General features: G+C 32.8%; 3 protein-coding genes and 2 pseudogenes across 3 annotated transcripts; 1 reads left to right on the top strand and 4 right to left on the bottom strand.

Moving 5' to 3' along the window:
• Positions 1-1,117: 1,117 nt before the first annotated feature.
• Positions 1,118-3,178, top strand: LOC146903520 (cytochrome b561 and DOMON domain-containing protein At4g17280-like). Its single transcript, XM_085736305.1, has 2 exons — positions 1,118-1,794; positions 2,337-3,178. The coding sequence occupies exons 1-2, from the start codon at positions 1,171-1,173 to the stop codon at positions 2,910-2,912; spliced, it is 1,200 nt and encodes a 399-aa protein (XP_085592431.1). The 5' UTR covers positions 1,118-1,170; the 3' UTR covers positions 2,913-3,178.
• A 1,221-nt stretch (positions 3,179-4,399) lies between these two features.
• Positions 4,400-8,514, bottom strand: LOC146903519 (putative pentatricopeptide repeat-containing protein At5g37570). Its single transcript, XM_085736304.1, has 4 exons — positions 6,383-8,514; positions 5,126-6,265; positions 4,898-5,039; positions 4,400-4,581 (listed from the first exon to the last, which is right to left on the bottom strand). The coding sequence occupies exons 1-2, from the start codon at positions 7,392-7,394 to the stop codon at positions 5,568-5,570; spliced, it is 1,710 nt and encodes a 569-aa protein (XP_085592430.1). The 5' UTR covers positions 7,395-8,514; the 3' UTR covers positions 4,400-4,581; positions 4,898-5,039; positions 5,126-5,567.
• A 471-nt stretch (positions 8,515-8,985) lies between these two features.
• On the bottom strand, positions 8,986-12,907 carry LOC146903518 (putative MO25-like protein At5g47540). Its single transcript, XM_085736306.1, has 11 exons — positions 12,551-12,907; positions 12,301-12,462; positions 12,097-12,215; positions 11,678-11,752; positions 11,247-11,340; positions 11,114-11,173; positions 10,290-10,358; positions 9,949-10,047; positions 9,584-9,628; positions 9,378-9,480; positions 8,986-9,286 (listed from the first exon to the last, which is right to left on the bottom strand). The coding sequence occupies exons 2-11, from the start codon at positions 12,460-12,462 to the stop codon at positions 9,216-9,218; spliced, it is 897 nt and encodes a 298-aa protein (XP_085592432.1). The 5' UTR covers positions 12,551-12,907; the 3' UTR covers positions 8,986-9,215.
• A 5,819-nt stretch (positions 12,908-18,726) lies between these two features.
• LOC146903517 (cysteine proteinase inhibitor 5 pseudogene) lies at positions 18,727-19,298 on the bottom strand (annotated as a pseudogene).
• Positions 19,299-21,684: 2,386 nt separating this feature from the next.
• LOC146903516 (cysteine proteinase inhibitor 5 pseudogene) lies at positions 21,685-22,285 on the bottom strand (annotated as a pseudogene).
• Between the last annotated feature and the right edge of the window lie 648 nt (positions 22,286-22,933).

Below are 22,933 nucleotides of genomic sequence, written 5' to 3'. Positions count from 1 at the left end.
AACAATATACAGTACGTCAGTGTATTTTTACAAAAATATTACATATGCTAAGTTTAACAATTAGTACATCTTATACTACAAATAATTAGTATAAGTATAAATCCAAATACTTTAATCGTTATGTGCAATGTTTAAATATTTCAAAATATATACAAAATTAACAAAATTAAGATTATATTTTTTTCCATATCAAATTTGAATTATAACCACATTTATAACTTTAAGATAACATAACATAAAATCTATACATTTGATCAAAAAAGTTTTTTATTTCCCCGTGCTTGGCACGGGTCACTATAATAGTTCAAACTATTTGCGGGAATGGTAATATTTCAATTTCTTAGACTTAAATCTCACTTTGATACTTTAAACAGTATATTGCTCATTCAAAAACGGTTTTACTATTAACCAAAAATATCAGTACATTAGTTTTCAAGCATTTATCAAATTCATTCACTAAAATTTAAAAATTTGTTGTCAAATTCATTCTTATATAAAAAAAACAGCAGTGCTATACATCCCGAGGTTTTTCTCGGGAATGTATCCCGATCCACAAAAGACTTTGTTAACAAAAAAAAAAAGAACTGGCCCCACTTACCATTCAGGCGGTTAGCAAACAATAAAGCAGTGCCACGTACATTTGGGATGCTCTCGGGATACAAAAATTCGGGATACAAAGCATTATTCTAAAAAAAACTACTGAAAACTTTATATGTTTTTAGTAGACTAACATAGTTAAAACTTATCAAGTGTTATCCCTCACAAAAAAAAAACAACTAGTGTTATGACTTATGACACGGTCATATCAATTTTATTTTATGATGATTAGTGGAACTATTTTATCTTAAAATTTTAATCAAGGGTTTATTTGTTAATAATTCAAAAATTGTATGATATTGTTCCTTCTCTTACCTCTTCTTCCGCCCTCATTCCACATCAACAACCAAACCCCACCAACTCTTCATATAATAAATAAACAAATCTCCCTCCTCTGTCCCTCTCATATTGTATTAAACTAACTCTTAGTTATTTACATCACAGCAAGAAAGAAATAAACAATAAAGATCCCTTTGAATTTGTTCTCAAAAACCCATTAATTTGGCCAAAAGCAACCCATATTGAAGAATTTACATAAAGCAAAGAGAAGGAGGATACAATTTTAGCACCATCATGTTGAGGCTTACGTTGGCCTTGTGTGTTTTGAGTAGCATAATTTTGACATCCTCAGCTCAAACCCAATCATGTAAAAACCAAACATTCTCAAACAACAAAGCATTCACAACATGTCGTGATCTTCCACAGTTAACCTCGTACCTCCACTGGTCATACGATGAAACAAGTGGCAAATTAGACATAGCATACATACACACTGGAATAACTGCAACAAATAGGTGGGTTGCTTGGGCCATCAATCCAAGCAGCACCCTTGACCCAGCCATGATCGGAGCACAAGCTTTGGTGGCTATTCCACAAGCCAGTGGAAGCCCAAAAGCATATACTTCAAACATTGTAGACACAAGCACACGGTTGCAAGAAGGATCCATTAGTTATCCTGTTTCTGGTTTGTCTGCCACGTATCAGAATAATGAGGTTACTATTTTTGCTACTTTGACCCTTCCAAATGGAACAACCTCTTTGGTTCATGTATGGCAAGATGGGGTTCTCTCTTCTGATACTACTCCTCAAGAACATAGCCATGAATCTTCTCACCAAAACTCTAAGGAAGTCTTGGATCTTGTTTCTGGTACCTCCCAAGCTGCAAGTGGGATTGGTTCGCGTCAAAGAAGAAGAAATGTAAGTTCATACTGTTTTAAGGATTTAATTTATAAGCACTTGCATAAGAATTTTTACACAAAACCGTTGGATCATTATAAATATTTGACTTTAATCAAATCTTTGTTAAATTCATACAAAAAATAGTGTTTCTTATTGTTGATATAGATACTTATGTCGAAACTAATATCATGTTTTCATACTCACATCCAAATTCTTGATAATAGAGAGTATCATTATGTGTTTCGATTGTGGTCATAATGTAATTGCATAGGACCATATCACAATCCTAGAACTTTATTTAAAAAATTACTTATCTAAATCTTAATTTTCACTCCATATGATTGTATTATCCTGTTTGGTATCTATGCGACACCGACACTTTAAATTTGAGGTGTGTTCAGCATCCAACACGTGTTAGTGTAGTCCGACCAACACCAACTTGGTACTTACATATGTGGCTTCCAATTTTATAAATTATGTCGTGTTAGTACTTTATAATTAGGGACGATTCTTGTTTGATTGGTATTTGATTTTAAATGATTGTTATTCTTAATTTTCAGACACATGGAGTTCTAAATGCAATAAGTTGGGGAATCTTGATGCCAACAGGAGCAGTAATAGCAAGGTATTTGAAGGTGTTCAAATCCGCAGACCCTGCTTGGTTCTATCTTCACATAACTTGTCAAGTCTCTGCCTACATAGTTGGATTATCTGGTTTTGGTACTGGTCTCAAACTCGGTAGTGATTCAGAGGGTATTACATACGACACCCATAGAGCACTTGCTATTGTTCTTGTAACCTTGGCAACTCTTCAAGTGTTTGCTCTATTTTTGAGGCCAAACAAAGACCATAAGTTGAGATTTTACTGGAATATCTACCACCACGTTGTAGGGTATGTTACCATAAGCATTAGCATTACAAACGTTTTCAAAGGGTTTGAAGCATTGGGAGATTTTGTAGGGGATCGTTACAAGAACTGGAAGCATGCTTACATTGGTATTATTGGTGCTTTGGGGGGCATTGCTGTCCTTTTGGAAGCTTACACGTGGATGGTGTGCATGAAGAGAAAGAAAGCAGAGAACAAGACTTCAGATGGTGTTAATGGAGCAAATGGCTATGGTTCTTCTACCCTTTAAGCCATAGTAAGTATAGGAATGATGTGTAGAAATATTACATTGAATTTTTTCTGTTATTTTGTGTCTTTTACTTTTAGACCCCTTTGTATATTTTGGGTACTATCAGCTTCTTCTTAAGAGTCTTAGTTTTGACTTTTGAGGTAATTCTTTCACAGGATACTTACTTTTAGGGGTGTGCTTTTTGTGCGTGTGCTGTGCTATACATTGTATCACTTTCTATTTCTTCATATTTGTATTTATTGTTTAATTATGTTTTACTCTTTTTACATTCCTTGAAGTTTCAAATATCATTATTGTAACGTTCTCTGGGAGCAACGCCTTTCTTCGGTTTGTGGCAAAACAAAAGATGAATTTTACTATGACTTTTGAAACTATACTGACAAGTGCTTCTAAAACAACTACAAGTTTAACATCATTCCCCGAATTTAGACTATTTTAATTTGATTGGTTCGACCAACTAAATGTATGAATCAACTGAAATTGAATCAAACGACAAAACAAGAAAGGTTCAAAGTAAAACCATTCATTATCTAATAGCTTCAATTTTTAAAACATTATTTTGATGTCAATTAGAGGCTAGTTGTAAAGACTGAGACGTTGAAGCATACAGCTCAAATGCCTTGTACGAAGATACGTTTAGATACACATTGACCCATCCTAAATTGAATAGACATAGTCAACCTAATTAACTAATGATATGCCAAGTGAAAAGAAATGATAATGAAATACAATAGAATGTGGGGAAAAATATCTATAAAATGAGAAGAAAACTGTTTTTTATAATTAAAAGAAAAACGAAAACTAATTTCATGGAATGTTCTATTCATTATAAAAAGATAGTGGTATTAAATAAAATGAAATTATATCCATGGTATTTTATTGTTCACAATATAAAATATTCTATTTCATTTAAATCAATTACGTTAATCAAAATCCAAATATTGTAACCAAAAAAAAAAAAAAATCCAAATCCAAAGATACTTAAAGAAACTCATCGGTTCTATGTTCATCATGTTTTCACTTACCACTTACCAAAGGTTTTAAGAAGTTGGATTATTCAATTATCTTCTATATGCATACAATTAAGGTTCACTGCATGTTATGAATATGATGAGAGTTCGTAAACCAAACAAGAAAGAGATGCGCATGCCAACTCACTTCATGATGGATGGCTAACTACTTGCCATTTATTTACATATTTCTTCCAATTTTGTTGATTTTAGGATAATACCAACTACCAAAAGACTCGATCATACAATATTAAAAACAAAAGATATTGAAAAAGGAGTTTCAATTTCAATATAATAGTAAATGGAAATAAACAAAGAATGGTCAAAAGACGATGATGTTTCTTGGTAGCCGGCTCAATAGGCCATATGTGAATGGAATTATTCTAAATCAAGTTGCATTATTATACCATATTACCATGTGTCATTCTTAGAAGAAAAAAAGGACTGGATTAAACTAATGATTTGGTGAGTAAGATAGCAAGAGAATTAGAAAATGATTAAGGTTATTCATGAAACTACAAAACATTATAACAACAGGGAAATGGTCAAAAGACGATGATGTTTCTCACTCGGTTTGGCTCAACAAAAGCATCATTGAAAAAAAAGAAGAATTCAAAGCAGCTACACGCTGAGATGTGATGTCAATGTCTACAACAGACCTGAAGCAAATGAACCATCAGATTTTGACACAAGTATAAAATAAAATCTTTTAAACATATATGTGCAAGTTTGTGTTTTAAATAATTCATTCATATGAATAACGATGGCACATGATAACAATTTGTCACATTCACATTGCATGTCCATCCGACAATGTTTACATAAATGTCCACAAGATAAAAATCCATGCCAAGAAATACAATTGATTTTGTTTTAAAATTTTGAAGTTACAGATAAATAGAATAATTATTTTTTTCCAAAACATCGTTTAAAAGTTAAAAGCGGCATATGGAATAGTATAAATACAGCAAGTACCTGACAATCCAAACACTCCAGTCTCTAGAGGATCTGGATGATCTTCCAATATGTAGCCGTGCAGCTAAGTGTCTCTTAACAAGACAGCATATCACCCAGCGAAGTAGCACTTTATTACACCTGAAAAATTTGCTGCAAAATGCTGGAAGAAGTAAAGGATCAAGCTCCATTCTAGAACAACAAAAATAATATTCTCTAGTTAAGAACAAAGGTGTCTAAATAAAGTACCTTGCGGATCAATCATAACTCCAGTCAGTGCCACATTACTGATAAGAAGGAAATGACCATGCGAATGACATATCTTATTATTACAATGGCCATTATTTACGTGGGATGGGAAACTGATACCAAGGACCTCCAAAGCCATGTTCAAAGCATACATACAGCCTTCCACATGCAACTCTGCAAAGGTTCAACACTCAGAGTCAGAGAGGCTCTCCTTGTGAGAAAATTCTAGATACCCCATTCCCATCCTCAGTATATCAATTCTGCACAGCAGAATACTTGATTGGCACCCTTTCTTGATGGTTTCATGTATGATGATCCAGAAAATAAAGCTTGTAAATCAAAAGCTCATGTCAGAATTACTGAAATTTTTTGCACATACAAGCAACGACAAATGATGTGCAATGCTCGTCGAGACAGAAGGTAATCAGGAAAACAAAGATGTCTAACTGGCTGAAACTACCAAGCAATGTGCTTCTTCTTGATACTGTCCTTTGGTCTCTCTTTGTATCCAGCTATACCCCGAAGGTTTTTTCATTCCCTTTTTACTCATCAACTTCTTAACTTCTTCTGCACGCTCCCATTTATCATTTGATGCATAAGTGTTTGCTAGAAGAACATAATTTCCAGAATCTGTAGGGTCAATCTCAAAGAGATGTCTGGCAGCAGTCTCACCCAATTCCACATTGCCATAAACCCGGCAAGCTGCTAATAGAGAACCCCAAGTTGTTGCATCAGCACTAGCTGAATTCTCCTTTATGAGACTGTATGCTTTTTCCAATTGCCCGGCCCTACCAAGAAGATCAACCATGCAAGTATAGTGCTCGGGTAAGGGCTCAATACCATACACCCCAGTCATAATCTGAAAAAACCTACAACCTTCCTCAATTAGACCTGAAGCGCTACATGCATTGAGGACCCCAATGAATGTAACTTGGTTTGGCTTTAAACCTTCCTGCTGCATCTTCAAGAAAAGATCTATAGCATCTTGTGATTTCCCATGCTCAGCCAAAGCTGCAATTATTGCACTGTAAGTATACAAATCTCTGTTTCTCATTATACTGAACTCCCTCCATGCCAAGTCTATATTTCCACACTTTGATTGCATGTGGATCAATGCATTGGAAACGATATGTGTCCTCTCTGAGATAAAAGAACAATCAAACAAAAGGACAAAGGTTAGTGCCAAACTTATTACCTAAAACAAACATAATAATAGACCACCAAAGAAAAAGGAAAAAACAATAAGAAAGGACTTACCACAAAAACCCTGCTCGATATCATATGTTAGCGAGTTAGACATTCTAATGTCTCTAAGTTGAGCACAAGCGGATATGGCACCCACCATTGCCACTTCAGTTACTTTAATCTTTGCTCGCCTCATTTTCTGATACATCTCAATGGCTTCCCTAGCATATCCATTTTGGGCATAACAAGCCAGCAATGCCGCACAAGTTGATGGATTCCGTGGCACTGGTATTTCATCAAATATCCTTCTGGCTTCACTCACATTCCCCAACTTCCCATACCCAGCTATCATTGCAACCCATGTGACCTCGTCCTTGCCATTCATGACATCATACAATTCCTTGGCAGCTTTCATGTCTCCATAGTTTGCATACCCAGCAACCATAGTAGTCAAAGTAAAAGAATTCCTTTCCCCCATGTTATCAAACAGCAACCTTGCATCAACCATTCTCCCCGCCTTGGCATACCCACGAATCATAGCTGTCCATGCAACAACGTCTCTCTCAACCATTCCATCAAACACGTCACGTGCATCACATACATAGCCACATTTTGCATACATGTCAAGTAATGCAGTTTGCACAATCTTGTTTCTAAGAAACCCCGACTGAACCAACCTTGCATGCACTTGTTTCCCTTCAAACACAGCAGGGACACGGCCACATGCATTGAGAACCGAAGAGAATGTGAAGCCAGACGGCAAAATCCCTTTTTTGTGCATTCTAGCGTAGGTGGAAATGCAATGGCGAAAATGTGTGTGATGGGAAAGGAATGCACGAATGAGAGAAGTCCAAATGAAGCAATTTGAGCAGTTTGGCATTGTATCAAACAGTTTGTGGGCATAACAAAGATTGGATTTTTCAGCACTGAACTGGAGAACCCGAAATAGCAGACGATCAAAGAAGTGATGAGGTGCGTGTTTGAGAAAAAGTGCATGGATTTGTTTAAGATGAGAAATGTTTTTGGCATTGTTGAGGAATTGGTTTAAAGGAAGAATAGAGAATGTTGAAGTGGTGATACTCATTTTGAGTTCAACACTTTTGATTTAAGACAAAAAAACGACAGTATGTTTTTTGACATTAACATAAACTGTCAGTAATTTCCAGTATGTGTCAAATCAATGTTTTATGCTGAAACTCAGAGTCAGAACTGTCCTGCCACTACATTCCTTGAAGTAAGTGGTTTGCAACACCACAAAATTATCTTATCTCAATTCTAGAATCTATCGCAGTCTTTTTTCAGTCCTAGAGTAGAATATACTTCCTCCCAGTTTCACTTTTTATTTATTTTTTGGATATGTTAAGCAAGGGAAGCTAAAAGTAGTAGTGCTGATTTCTTCATTTTGCAAGGTAATTATTGTTTTCTTAACGAATGTCTTAGATATTTTTTCTATAAGTTTCTTCGATGAAAAGCAATCATTGTTTTCTTAACTATTTGTCTTAGACACTCTTAACTATTTCTTTTTTTTTGGTAGCATATTTGAGACAAGTCATTTTTTCGTAAGTCTTTTTCGTATTTTTATATTTTCTCTCATGAAAAATATAAAAATACTTGTTTGTACTTTGTTTTCGTTGATCCCATGTTTAGGATATGTGCTTGAAGGACGCTCATCACTTTTAGTTTTCTTTTGAAAGGAGTAAAATAATATCCGTCTTTTGCCTTCTTAACAAAAATGGTAAAAATAAATATGAAAAAGTAGAACACGTCTTATAAATTTACTGCTACACCAACCTGTTTTAATATCCATAAATTCGGAGGACCTCTAATGGGGATCCTTACTTAACAAGGACCACTCCCCGTTAAGGACCCTCCATTGGAGGAAGAAAAAATGAGTCCCCGTTAAAGAACAGACAACTATATAAGGACCCTCTCTCCTGGATAACTAACGGGTCCCACGTTTAAAAATGTAATAAAATGTGTACTACTTGGTCCCACTTGCATAAAGGAGTAATAAAATGTGTACTACTTGGTCCCACTTGTAAAAAGGAGTAATATGTAAATTATTTTTGTTTAATGATGTAAAGATAGTGGAATATATTTAAGTACTTTTCATTGGAGTCTTTATTACTGTATTATCATTGGAGTCATTGAGTCCTCAATAGGTACTTTTATTAAAAAATTATAAATAAGTGATGTGTCACATGAGGTCCATTTAAGAAGTCCTTGTTAAGAAACTACCATTGTGGATGCTCTTATAATACATAAAACAGAGGAGTATATTGTTCCATTGAACTTTCCCTTCATTCTGCAATTCCCAAGCTATAATACATAAAACAGAGGAGTATATTGTTCCATTGAACTTTCCCTTCATTCTGCAATGCCCAAACGAAACTCCAACCTACTCAATATCCTATGGAACATCTAAAAAGCATTGAAATGTTTCATATTTTTCTTCAAGAAAATGTTTCATGGTGTCAAACAGACCTTCGATATAAAAGATATGCGCTTGAGGACCAAATTTTGTGCAACCGAATTTTGCATCAGACAGAATTTGTTAACGCAGCAAGTTTAAACTGCATTTCAGAAGACCATCATACAGTAGTAAAAATAAATTAACCCTATAATTTTTAGCATGACCTCTGCAATTGACAATCTCCTGAGTTGCTACGGTAAAGTAACACCAAAAAAGCCATATACTATCGCATGTATCTCTTTTGAGCAATTTATTTTTGTAATAAATTTACAAAACCAAAATAAAATTATGAAACTGTAACATAGAAATGTGTATGAAATATTAATGTTAACTTAATGAAGACTAAAAGAGCTGTAACAATAGACGACCAATTGAAATGAAAACGCACAATGCAACTTGCTACTTGACACAACACGGAGCTCATGATGGTCCCTACTCTTTAGGTTCAAGAGCAGCAATTTCCTTCATAACTTGAGCTTTGTCAGCTTCAAATTGTTCATCCTCTGACCATCCCAATAAATATGTAAATTTAGGAACATAATACCGTCAAAACAAATGCAAAACTCTTGACAAATAACGTCTAATCCCTCTTACCTTTATCAATTTTCAAGTCGCCTAACAGTCTAAGAAGCTTGCTTCTGTTCGCAACAAGTATGCCAATGATTTCAGCCGGTTTCTTTTGGTTCGCAGCAAATAGCTGTTACGACAAGAACACATCAATACAGAGAAGCAAAATTTGGGAGGCAAAACGCTAAGAATAACAGCTTTAGAGTGTACGATATTTTGTAATTAAATAATACCTTGAAAACATGAAATGCTTCTATTTGTATGCTCTTACTTGACTCCTGCAGAAAGATATCAGCAATAACCCATAAAAAGCCAGTAAACATATAACTAACTAACTTTTTATTCAATGTTAAATTGTGTGCTCATCAGAAACCCAATATTAACCATATCAATGTATAGTATTCACTATGAATGGACAGATTAGGTGGAAAAGTAAGTACAAAAGATGTTTTGCAGTTCATAAAAACTATCCCCTCCCCCCTTTTGCTTTTGGACAGGGAAGGAGACAAACAAGGCAGCAAAACAAGTTGTGACTCAGAGTAACATATCTCATGAGATTTATTAAAATCCTTAAGTTGGAAGACAGGAAAAAACATACTCTCATGAGATTCATTAAAATCCTTAAGTTGTCTCTGGAGCTGACATATCGCGTCATTACAGCTGCATTTGAGCGATCAAGTAACATGTCTCCCAACAACTGTAAAAAGAGAGAGAACAACATAATTACACATCAATCTAACGGGAAACAATATGATAAAAGCAGCATTAGCAGTGCATTGACTTGTTTATTTTTCAAATTTATACTTTATAGGCCAAATGAACTCAGAAGTGGCATTAAACAAGCAAAATTTATTAAAACAATTTGAAGAGGCAAATTCTTTCTCTGAATCCCAACACCTCTATGCTGGCCTAATTCAAGCAAAAAAAATGACAACATACCTTCACAGCTTGTCGCCTTGTAATATAATTGGAAGATTCCAATAGCTTGGAGTTATATTCATCAAAAAACTGAAAAGAATTAGCAATGAAAACAAATGAGTTGTGGCCGGTAACTAAAATGGAATGATATATCAAATATGAAATATTTGGAACTAAAACATAATATAATGCTTTGTTTGGTTTCAGAGAGAAAGTGCAAGGAAAGATAGTAATAGGAAAATATGTAAAAGGAATAAAAAAGAGTTGAGTTTCATAGCTGTTTGGAAGGAAAGAAAGTGAAAAGAAAGAATGCTAAAACTTTTCTCCTTCTCTTGTTTGATTGGTACAAACTGACACGGAAGAAAGAAAAAAGTATGTGTGTAAAATGACGTAAATATTAATATTAAAATACGTGAATACTAATAGTTAATACGGTTAACTATTAAAGAAATAAGGTTATTATGGTAATGATAGCAGCTACAATATGCAGCCTTTTCTCATGTTTTCCATCCAAAAGGGAAGGAAACACTTTAACATGTAGGTCCTGCATATTATTCCACTCCCTCAGTTGTAAGTTGCAAACCAAAAAGTAGAATGGATCTCAATTATTGTGTATTCATTTATGAGATTTCCTTTCCTCTCTCTTTCGTACCTTCCAAACAAATGCTAAAAGTGCCCTCACTAGCACCAAGTATTAAACTACTGTAAGAACCTTCACCAATTGAGAATACCACCCATGCTAGGAAGAGGTGGGACAGGACAAAAAGTGGCATGTCAATAGACAAGCATATAAACTAAAAGGGTAAATATTTTCTAATTAAATTGAGTGGGTACAGGGAACCTACCCATTCATAATTGTTGGAAAGGAATTCAGCTACAGTAGATTTGTGTCTCGTCATGAGTTCCTGCAATAAAATAACACGATATAACACCAAACTTTGTGGGCAAAATGTGCACGACACCAAAACTAATAACTACCTTAAAAGTTGCTGCAGCATCGGCGGCTATGTCAAAATTTGGAAGTTGAATGTAGTCAAAAAACTTCTTCATATGCGGTGATTCCAAAACATATCTGATATAAAACCAAGATTAACCGCTAAGTCACAGAAGTTGTGCTTGAAAGAAATAACATACCTATGACAATTTACTTTTCATCTATCTACGGTCAAGTTTTTGTATACACGGTATCCTTCTCATTTGGTAATTAAAACAATTCACATTGGAGGTGTAATTATACAGACGTATTGGAACAAAAGCATTTATTAATGACTTTCAAAACATGAAACTAATCTAACGTGATTAAAACCTTGACCAAAATGTTTGTATTTCCGTTGGAAAACGACAATCACTTTAAGTTTGAAATAACAGAAAACGCAAAAAGGAATTTTTTTTTCCTCCTTTTTCCTTACTTTGCAACGATTTGATGTCTTATACACTCCCTTAACATTGCACCATAGTGCAGAGCCATCTCCGGGTTTTCATAGCTGCGAAAAAAACAATAATTAGTCAACAACATACTCTAATCAATCGCAAAAAAAGTAAAATTTCACAACAAGTATCCCAATAAGAAACAGAAGAAGTCATATGCACATAGTAATATGAACGCGGCATGACTAATTCCCACAAAAAATACATAAAATTCAGCCAATATTTCAAAATTGGATTTGATTTCAATCCATTTGGTCAAGCCGGTGATTTAAACAACAAACTATAAGTCAAACATCAAGAGACCAAAATGTTCATCCAACAATTTTATTCTATTTTTTAACAAATAAATGTTCATCCAACATTCTTTTAACAAATAAATGTCCATCCAACGATTAATTACCTAGATACCAAAATATCCATAAGATCCAAATTTTTCTCCAAGTAATCAGATGCAATCAGCTTGGATTGAACCTGTTGCCTCTGTAAATTTGCAACAACTTGAGTGGCATCTTTCCTAGCCTGCAGAATCCCAAAATCACAGATATGATTAAAACAAATGCTAATATCATAACTCATAATCCGTGTTTACAAAATTGATAACTACCTCCAAATTCAATTTTGGAAGACACTGAACAAGAAGTCTCAAAGTGTTTTCGTTGAAGAACTCTTGAGTCAACTGCGAACAAGCTTCAGGAACTGGTTCAGCTTCACTATTTCCATACAGAATCGTTTTCATCTCCCTCAGATTCTTAAACAACTCGATCATCTAGTAATAGCAGAAGAATCAAATAAAACAAAATCAGAAACATCAACAGTGAAGAAATCTAAATTAAAGAGAGAGATTGAAATTGAACCTTGTCATTATCACGTTTGTTATCAGATGAATTGGAATTTTGAAGGAGACGGAGAAGATCTCTAGTATTACGAACAATGTCGGAAGGAGTACGGGGCTTAGGCTTGAAGAGGCTCTTAGATTCAGTCGGAGGTGGTGGTTCAGAATAAACCACCACCTCTGACGAAGAGCCTCTTCGAAGCCCCTTGGGTTTAGAAACGCACACACCTATTTTTACAGATTTTGATGATACTTCATTTATATGGATTGCGTTGGGATTTTTGATTCCGATCGATCGAGAATGAATCGACTTCTTCTCCTAGTTCATTTCTATTGTTCGTGCTCTTTTTTTTCAACTATGCTGCTGTCTTTTGCTGATACTCCAGAATCATATGATCGAACTAATTTTATTTAATTACCCTTTCATTGTTCTTTGGCTTTCCCATTTTTGTCCTCAACACCTGTCCTTATCGTAATAGTCTATTCCTCGCCGTTTCTCTATAACCAAAATATATACAATTAAATAAGAGTTTAAAGTTTAATTAATGAGAAATGATATTTCTACAGCCATTTTATAATAATTTTTGGACAATTTTCTCATACTCACTTATTATCTCTCTTCCTTTTTCTCTCTCAATTGTCTTTGACCAAAAAAGAGATAAAAGCAAGGTTGTCACTAAAGTTGTCATCATTTGGATGTACAAATATCATTACTATATACTTATACTACTCCTTAAAAATAAGATAAAAAAACTGATTTACTTATACTTTGTCGGTGTACACTTATTTAACACATAGAATAATATGTTGTAATATCGATTTATGAATATGACAAATCACTTATTTTCATATGCTCAGCTAGACAAAGTTATAAATGGTTGGATCGCTCTTCTAATCAGCAGAACATGTCCGCTGCTTGTTGAAAGTGGATTTGGCGTTTAACAGTTTCAGATAATCTCAAGCATTTTTGTTGGTTGGTGATGCATGACAGTCTCCCTACAAACGCTTTTAGAAGCTCGAGACATCTTACCACTAACACCACATGTCATAGGTGTGGCTCCATTTGTTGAAGATGGCATGCATACTCTTCGTGACTATCCTAGAGCAATGTATATTTCGGGTAACTTTCGTTCCATCTTTTTGAATGATCTCTTTATGAATGATTGTCAGATTTGGTTCAAACATCATGTTATGCTTAACACGTGACCTCTTTTCGTAGTTACTTGTTGGGAGATTCATCGATGGTTCATGCTCTTAGTCACTCATAAAAACATCCAATCCATCGCCAGATTCGTTGGTATCCCCCCGTCGTAGATAGTTATATTAAAGTTAATGTGGATGGTTCCTCTTTCGGTAACCTAAGGAATGCGGGTTTTGGCGGTCTTTTAATAAATCATCATGGGTAGGCTGGATTCAAGGTTTTTCTGGCTCATGCGGAAGAGCGTCAAATTGGTTTGTTGAACTCTTGATAATTTTGCGAGGCCTCCAATTAACTTGGGATCTTGATTATCGGTCTATTATTTGGAATCTGATTCTAAAGCGATTTTTCAATTTCCGTTTACGTTTAGTCACCACCTTTAGTCTTTACTTTTAAATTAACTCATATGTATTCATATTTTTTGAATGAAAATTTCAAAGAATGTTTATAATATTTTTTAACAAAACATAAATCAAATATAAATTTTTAAGTGTCAAAACAACCAAACGAATTATTAAGAAGTGAATTATTTTATTAAGTGACTCAAAAAAAGACATTAGTAAAAAGTGATTTGTTTTATCATTGTAAGTATCTTCTTCGTAATTTCAATTGTTAGTGTTGGAGTCAATATATCCACTCTTATAAAAAATTGTCAAGTGATATTTAAATGTATTTTATCTTTAGAATTGCTTTGATTGGATTATTGAATAGGATAAAAAAATTCGAGAAAAAAAGGTAATATAAAATTCACAATGCTATATATAAGATTAATACAAAATAAAACTAAAACCAATATATTCTCAAATTTTACACGAGTGTTAGAAATATTTAAATTAAACTAACACAAGTAATCATGGCCAATTAACATTGATCTAGTGGTAAAATAGAGATTTTCGATTTTGAGATCGTAGGTTGGAGGAGTCTTTTTGGTGCTTTTAGAAGAATGTAAATATTGATTTTTTTGTGAGTGTTCTCTGAAATGTAAGATCTTATGTAACAACCCGCATTTTTTTTTGTATGTGTAATCAAGTTCAGTTAGTCAATCAATAAGTTAGTAAATACTATTACATTGATAACTCAATCAATTTTATTCCTTTGTAATTTGCTCCAACATGTATAAGCTGCCTATCTTCAGGACTACAAACAATTTTATTCATTCAAGATGTACAAAGAATGTATATTTTTTAGTATGGCTGTACCATGATTGGTTTTCTTAAATGTTTATTTACTTAGGTAAGTCCAACACTAAATACAGTACATTGTATCAAAATTCAAAATGGCCAGCACAACTTACTATTAAGCATTCAAGTATCACAAAATAAGTAGAAATTGTTGCACTAATACAACAAATACAGTACATTGTATCAAAATTCAAAATGGCCAGCACAACTTACTATTAAGCATTCAAGTATCACAAAATAAGTAGAAATTGTTGCACTAATACAACAAACTAAATACACAAAAGTATAAAAGAGAATTTACTTTGGCATAGAAAGATTCAGCTCTAAAATAATCTGTATAGGAAAATGCAGCTCTTTAAAATTCTGATAAAAAAAACTAAATACCTTGTAAAAAAATATCTATGAATTAAAGTCGCCAAACAAACCACACCTTAGTAACAATAAATATAAACGAAGTGTGGTAGCTGTGGTTTGTTCAAAAAAATGTGGTAGCTGTCAAGTATTTGTGTATTACCTCCGTCCTAAAATAAGTAACATTGGCGATTGTTACATGCATCTTAAATCTTAATGCACATTTTTAGTCTTTAGTATTTTTAATTGTGTATTTGTAAAAATTATAAAAATTGGATATTTTAAAAATATTCGGTAAGAAAAATTCAATATCGTATATGCTACATGTGATGTTCAAGGGTTGGGGTTAGAACTCAAACATCCCACTTATTCACCATATGTGGTGAATATTTAGTAACTAAACTACTTGATCACAAAATAAATAAAAATATGGTTATAGTATGTCATTTGAAGAGTACACATAGTCAAACTATCTCCTTTAATATAAGAAAAGAGTATGTTGTGGAAAACACTTTAATGTCCTTATCCCTTTCTATGTAAAACCAAAAGAATCAGGGGTAAAATCTGTCTATTAGATTATTATGTTGTGGAAAACCCTTTAATGTCCTTATCCCTTTCTATGTAAACCTGCAAAAAGAAGGGGTAAAATCAGTCTATTCTCACGTTTCTTTATAGATGACATCACTAAACTCAACTTATGTCATGTAACTGGAACAAAATTGGCTGGTTCACTTTATAAGCACATGTTTTAAAGTTACCCCTTCCCATACCAGCTTGCAGTCATCACATGCCAACTACATACAAACACTTTTTCGGTAAACAAAAGAAGTGAAAAATTTAATGTAGAGAAAGTACAATTAAAAAGTTCCCACTTCCATACTTTGGGCTCTAAAATTTGAAATTCAAATTCAAACTAAATCAATTATCTAACACACTTTTATATAAGATTCAATACTCTCACAACTTTCTTCTTCTTTCTCTCACCCTTATCTATATTTCATCATCTTCTCCATTCTAATCTTCATTTTCTTTTCTTCTTTTGCAGGAAATGTTCACTTTTTTCTTTGACGAAGACCCATAAAAGAACATGGGTAAGGTGAACTCTTTTTCCTTTGTAAAATTGTCTTCATTTTTTTTATGTCCTTCATATCATCATATTAAATTGAGTTTACTTTTTTCTTCAGCTGCATAACATGGCAAATACCAAAAATCATTCACATCCAAACTATAATAAATAGATTAATACAGATCTATAATAAAGTTTTACACAATACTCAATCTTCTTCAAATATATTGATGTTCTTGCACAACAATATATTGGTAACTTGTGGTACATACGCAACTAGGATAGCCCTATTTGATGTGTCACGGTACTTCACTAGGCATGGAATTAATAAGGGAAGTTTAAATGCAAAAGGCATGATCTCAATAATGAAAGAGCTGATCCACATGAACTAGCAAAGGTAAAGCTAGTATCTACATTATGTGAAGTGTGAACTAGTCCATCAACAACATAAACCAGAATGCGCTATCAATTTAAACTGTTGGAACATTAGTTGAATTTAGTGAGAAAATTGGATAAAAAAACACAATGTAAGAACTAATGTGTGTGACTTAAAAAATGTCCAACATTGGTGAGCCACACTAACTAGCAAGTGTTTATATATAAGGGTAGAGTGACCTCCAAGGTTGTGTCCTTGGGGTACCCACTTTTGCGAACGAGTGAACGCTTAGAAAAACATATATATCACGCGACGACGCCACCGCCGCCCGGTTGGGCAGGGCTTGGGTCAAAATGATGTATATTTTTTTATCACTTGAAAATGTTTAATTAATTAATTTAGTCATTATCTGAAAGAGCTATGCGTACCAAATAAAATTGTTCCGATCCAAAACGTGTATCCAGAAGTTTCCAGATATATCCAATTAAGAAACGAAAACGCGTTTACTTGAGGATTAAGCCGACTTAATCCCCAAGTCACTCGTTTTTTGTTATGAACTCTCCCTATAAAAAGAGCTCGCCCCACTCATTCTTCACACCGAAATTCACAGTTGATGCTTCCTGTGCTTTTCCTCTCTTCTCCCTTCGACTTGTGTTAACGAGTCATTCTTCTGCTTCTACTCCTTTCTGTCCCTTCGGTTTTGATTCGAGTGATCACGTACCATATTGAGTGGTTTTAATCAAACGATTAATCCATATTTTGAGGTGTATATTCTCGAGCGATTACATACTGTGCAGTACATAATGGTAACAGTCATCTGGGCTGTTTTATCCTGGAGGCGGCGCGGTTGTTAGTCTACCTTTGCACAAACTTGGGTAGTGCCGCGAAACGTCTTAAAGAGAGCGACCTGGTCGTGACTCAACCCGTAATTCCTTTGATAGTAGTTTCTGATTTTTAAAACACGAAAACAACATAAACTGTCTTCATTTTGGCATTACAATGCAACAATAATTCAATTCGAGTACTACAAAGTAATACTCGAGGCTCAATATCATATACAATGCACCAAGAATTTTCTCTATATTACTTCTTTCTCATTGAAGAGTATGATCGATTTCATAAGGTTTCAGTTATAAACAATCATGGTACAACCATACTGAATATTGCCCAATTCATTTAGATAGAGAATCACAGTTTACTTGCTAAAAAAAAAAAAAAATCACAATTTATATGAATAATGACCATGGACTCCACTTATAAAACAAACTACAACACACAGAAAGTCACACAGTTTATGCACAGTTAAAATACAGAATCACTCTTCCTTAAAAACTTATTGGAGGAAAATATTTTGCAACAAAAAGTGATTAAATATCTTCATCTGACATTTTAGTTGACTAAAAAAACAATAACCTACTAAATTATGAAAAAGTGACGATTTCTATTTAATTGTTCTGTATCATTAGAGACAAAATAAACATAAAACCTCACAGGAATTCTTTAAATGTAGAACCGCAGATTGAACTTGTGAGACATTTGGTTCATGGTTCAATTGGTTTAACCGAGATTGAATTTGATAGAGAGTATTATTGACTCATTGAGTAAAAAAATTGTTGACATCATTTATTATTTGGTGAGAATTACTTCACATAAAAATAGTGTAGTTCAATTATTATCAACACACGTTGAGTTTTTGAGTGTAAGGACCAACATTTGATTCCCACAAAACACACCTTTGAAAAGGGGTTAGGAATTTCATGTGCGGCTAAAATCTAAATTGAGGATAAGTTTAATAGCATACTCAACTCTTTGAAATTTTAGAAGTCTTATGCAAGTCAAATTTATGTTAGTCTCATATAGTGGCGGGTAATGCCGACCCCAAAAAAAATGTTATAGTGGAATTGGTATAGCGGATAAGAGGTAACCGCTATTGTGAAGATTGAAAATCAATATATTAAACATAAATTCCAACAAGATAATTGAATAGTCAAATAGAAATATACACACAAAAATAAAGAGACAATCATACTTAATAATTACAATCAACTTCATAATTTTCCATGAAAATAAGTTCAAAATGGCGTCAAAATCAAGTTTTATTGGTATAAAATAATAAGACATAGAGGTGAATGATGCTATAAGATGATCATCACATAATAACATTTGATAATTCAAGCATGAACACGTGCAAAGGAAGTAAGCTCGTAGTCCCCCCCATAAATTCTCGTACACAACAGTTTCGTAAGTATTAGAAACGGAACCGTTGCTAGCGGAAAGGGTGAGTTTGTAGTTAGTCTTAGTCAGTCCAACCGCTTGAGATTCACCCTTGATGACCTTCTCAAACTTCAGCTTCGTCTCACTTCGCTTGTTGTACCTGGTGACGGCAAAATTGGCGATTTTGGTAACTTGAGGATCGTTGATGTCATTGATGGGGCTATAACCACCTAACCCAAATTCCTCCCATTGCTCCCACGCAGCCGCTGAGGCCATTAGAACAACCAGGAGGAGAAGAAGGAATTGGATCCTCATGACTTTAGTGTTATCTTTTCAAAAATTCGATAAGGGTACGCTAGTGTTGTACACGGTAGGTATGAGAGTTTGAATGTTAATAGGTTACGATTGTTCCAAGTATTATTTATATACACTCAATATGTGTGTGTCTTGCCTTTGGTAGTAACAACCTAAGCTTACTTTATGGTAACAACATTGTTGATTTGGTATAGTTTGTTACATTTTTTTTTTTAGATAAATTGTTGCATTGTTGATTTAGTATAGTTTGTTATTGATTCAAAAAAGTATAGTTTGTTACAAAAGTGCAAAATATATACTTACTAGACTTTTGACCGTGCGTCGCACGGGTTTTCTCGACTATAATAGAGACCAATAAATAAAAGATAAGAAAAGACAAGCGGATAGGAATGAAATTTGTGTACAATACATTTTTTTAGATGGAATTTGTTAGGTTAAATAATTGCAAACCTAATAAAGCAAATGAACGGGAAAAAATTAAGTTAAGTTGCGCAGACGTAACAAAATTAATAAATAAGGATAATAATATTATTTTAATCAAAAACAAAATTGTATAAAAGATAAGAATTTTTATTATAGTTGTTATATTATTTTTTAACAATAAATTGGAGAAGAAGAAAGAATCGGATTCTCATGACTATTTAATTTGGGTGAGGTCAAAAAATAATGTGAAGAATCCACAATCTTGCTAAAAAAAAAACCATATAATCTATAACATTAACAATCTATATTAATACTAGTGTGATCACTATGTGCTCGTCTGTCTATTCTATTTACTGCGTATAAATTATGAACATCGGTTTTTATGAAATTTATTTTGATTTTGATTAAAATTATAATTATAGATAATAGATATTCTTCATTTTCATATTATAACGAACTATATTTATCTTTTTCAATGATATCAACAATATAACAAATATAAATTACTAAAAAAATAATATAAGAAATATATAAATTTTGTCAAAAAAATATATATAAATTCTTATTTTTTTAATGACATCAACAAAATAAAGTCAAATTTGTATAAGGGTATAATTAGAATTAAAAAAAATCAATCTAAAATGGTGTATTTCTTTTATATATACTCACTCCGTTTCAAAATGAATGTCGTTTAAGGTTTTTACATAGATATTAAGAAATGCATTAATTAAAAGAAAGAGAGATGTTATTTTACCAAATTATCCTAATCAACTATTAATTTTTTCTTCACTAAAGAAAAAAAATAATATTTTGGAAGTAGTGTATATAGTATTAAAAGAAAAAGTTATTAATGCATTAAAAACTAAAATTGACATTCATTTTGAAACAATTTTTTTTGTGGCTAAAACGACATTCATTTAAAAACATATGGAGTAGTATAGATAGAGATAGAATAAGTGTTTGCTTGCATAAATCACAAATGATATAGTACAATACATATGACAAGCTTAATATCTACCAATCACAATTGAGCATGCATCATAGTTTCACAATTAGTCAATCAAAATAGTTTTTTAAATTTACATGCATCATAGTTTCAATATTAGCTAGTCAAAAATGTGTTTTAAAGAATTTAACATCATTGTTTCAATTGTCAGCCAATCAAATTTATTTCTTTGAATTTAGCATCATTTCTAAGATTATCTTATGGGTTTTTCTATCATGTGCAAATTTGTAAATGTTAAGAAATTTAAAGTAGTAAATTTGCATTGGAAACTTGTACATTTTGCATTAAATATATAACTTTTTTAATAAATAATTGTTGGTTTTCAATAAAAATTTGTTACTTTTAATTGCTTTCTTTTTTTGGTCATGGGAATTTTTTTAATTCACAAATTAACACTATAGTGTTCCAACATATGGTCTATATTTATTTTCAAGGCTGACAAGGTAATTTCTTGTATGATATCTTGCTGAAAATTGAAACAGACTTATATAATGATTTCAAAACATTTCTTTTAGGAGATGATTATTAGTAAGACAATATTGACTCATTGAGTAAAAAATTTGTTGACAGCATTTATTATTTGATGAGAATTACTTCACATTAAAATAGTGTAGTTCAATTATCAACACACATTGAGTTTGTGAGTGTAAGGACCAACGTTTGATTCCCACAAAACACACCTTTGGGAAGCGATTAGGAATTTCATGTGCAGCTAAAATCTAAATTGAGGATAAGTTTCATAGCATACTCAACTCTTTGAAACTTTAGAAATTTTAGAAGTCTTATATGAGTCAAATTTATGTTGTTAGTCTCATATAGTGGCAGATAGCGCCAACCCCAAAAAATGTTATAGTGGGATAGGTATAGCTGATAATTATTTTAAGACTGAAAATCAACATACAAAGTAAACATAAATTCCAACAAGATACTTGAATAGTCAAATAAAAATATCCACAAAAATAAAGGGACAATCATACTTAATAATTATAATCAACTTTGTTATTTTCCATGAAAATAAGTTCAAAATGGCATCAAAATCAAGTTTTATTGATATAAAATAATAAGACATAGAGGTGAATGATGCTATAAGATGATCATCACATAATAACATTTGCTAATTCAAGCATGAATACGTACAAAGGAAGTAAGCTCCTTAGAGTCCCCCCATAAATCGTACACAACAGTTTCGTAAGTGTTAGAAACAGAACCGATGCTGGCGGAAAGGGTGAGATTGTAGTTAGTACCTTCAACAAACTGAATTTCACCTTTGATGACCTTCTCGAGCTTCAGCTTCGCCTCAGTTCGCTTGTTATACTCAGTGACTGCGAAATTGGCGATTTCGGTAACTTGAGGATCGTTGATGTCCTTGATGGGGCTATAACCACCTGTAATAATTTCCTCAAATTGCTCCCACGCAGCCGCTGGGGCCATTAGAACAACGAGGAGGAGAAGAAAGAATTGGATCCTCATGACTTAAGTGTTATCTTTTCAAAAATTCGATAAGGGTATGCTAGTGTTGTCTACGGTAGGTATGAGAGGTTTGAATGATAATAGGTCACCGATTGTTGTATTGTTGTTCCAAGTATGTATATACAATCAAAAAAAGTTATAAATATAAGAATTTTTATTATACATAGTTGTTATAATGTTAGTTATATGGTTCATCATTAAAATAAATAGGAGAAGAAGAAAGAATCCGATTCTCATGAATATTTAATTTTGGTGAGGTCAAAATTAAGCATGCATCATAGTTTCACAATCAGCCAATCAAAATCATGTTTTAAATTTACATTCATCATAGTTTCAATATTAGCCAATAAAAAATGTGTTTTAAAGAATTTAGCATCATCGTTTCAATTGTCAGCCAATCAAATGTATTTCTTCAAAATGATAGGGGCCTGTTTAATTTTTTATATGTAGAGATACCAATAAATCATTTTATGCACAAATTTTTGTGCAAAATTTCACACCACCTTTACAATTGCAAATAACAAAATATTCTTCACTTCTTAATAGTTTTTTTTTTAAATCCGTTCAAAATCCTTTCTCCTTTTCTCAAACTATTTATCTTTGGTTTTTTTTTTCTTTTCAAATTCACAACGGTCACTCTTTTGTTGGTATGGAATATGGATAATAAGTTTTCTTTTCTTTTGCTTCTTTTTAGCTTCATGTTTTGTCTGTTTCTTTTCTTTTGCTTCTTTTTCCGATTTTTTTCCTTTATTGAGAATGCATATTTTTTTTTTATTTAACCAAATATCTTGTTTTTCTTTTTTTA

This window comes from Medicago sativa, chromosome 8 (assembly GCF_051527215.1).
Source record: "Medicago sativa cultivar Bolivia chromosome 8, Bolivia_mono, whole genome shotgun sequence".
Taxonomy (NCBI): domain Eukaryota; kingdom Viridiplantae; phylum Streptophyta; class Magnoliopsida; order Fabales; family Fabaceae; genus Medicago; species Medicago sativa.
This window is presented reverse-complemented; position numbering and strand designations above follow the sequence as displayed.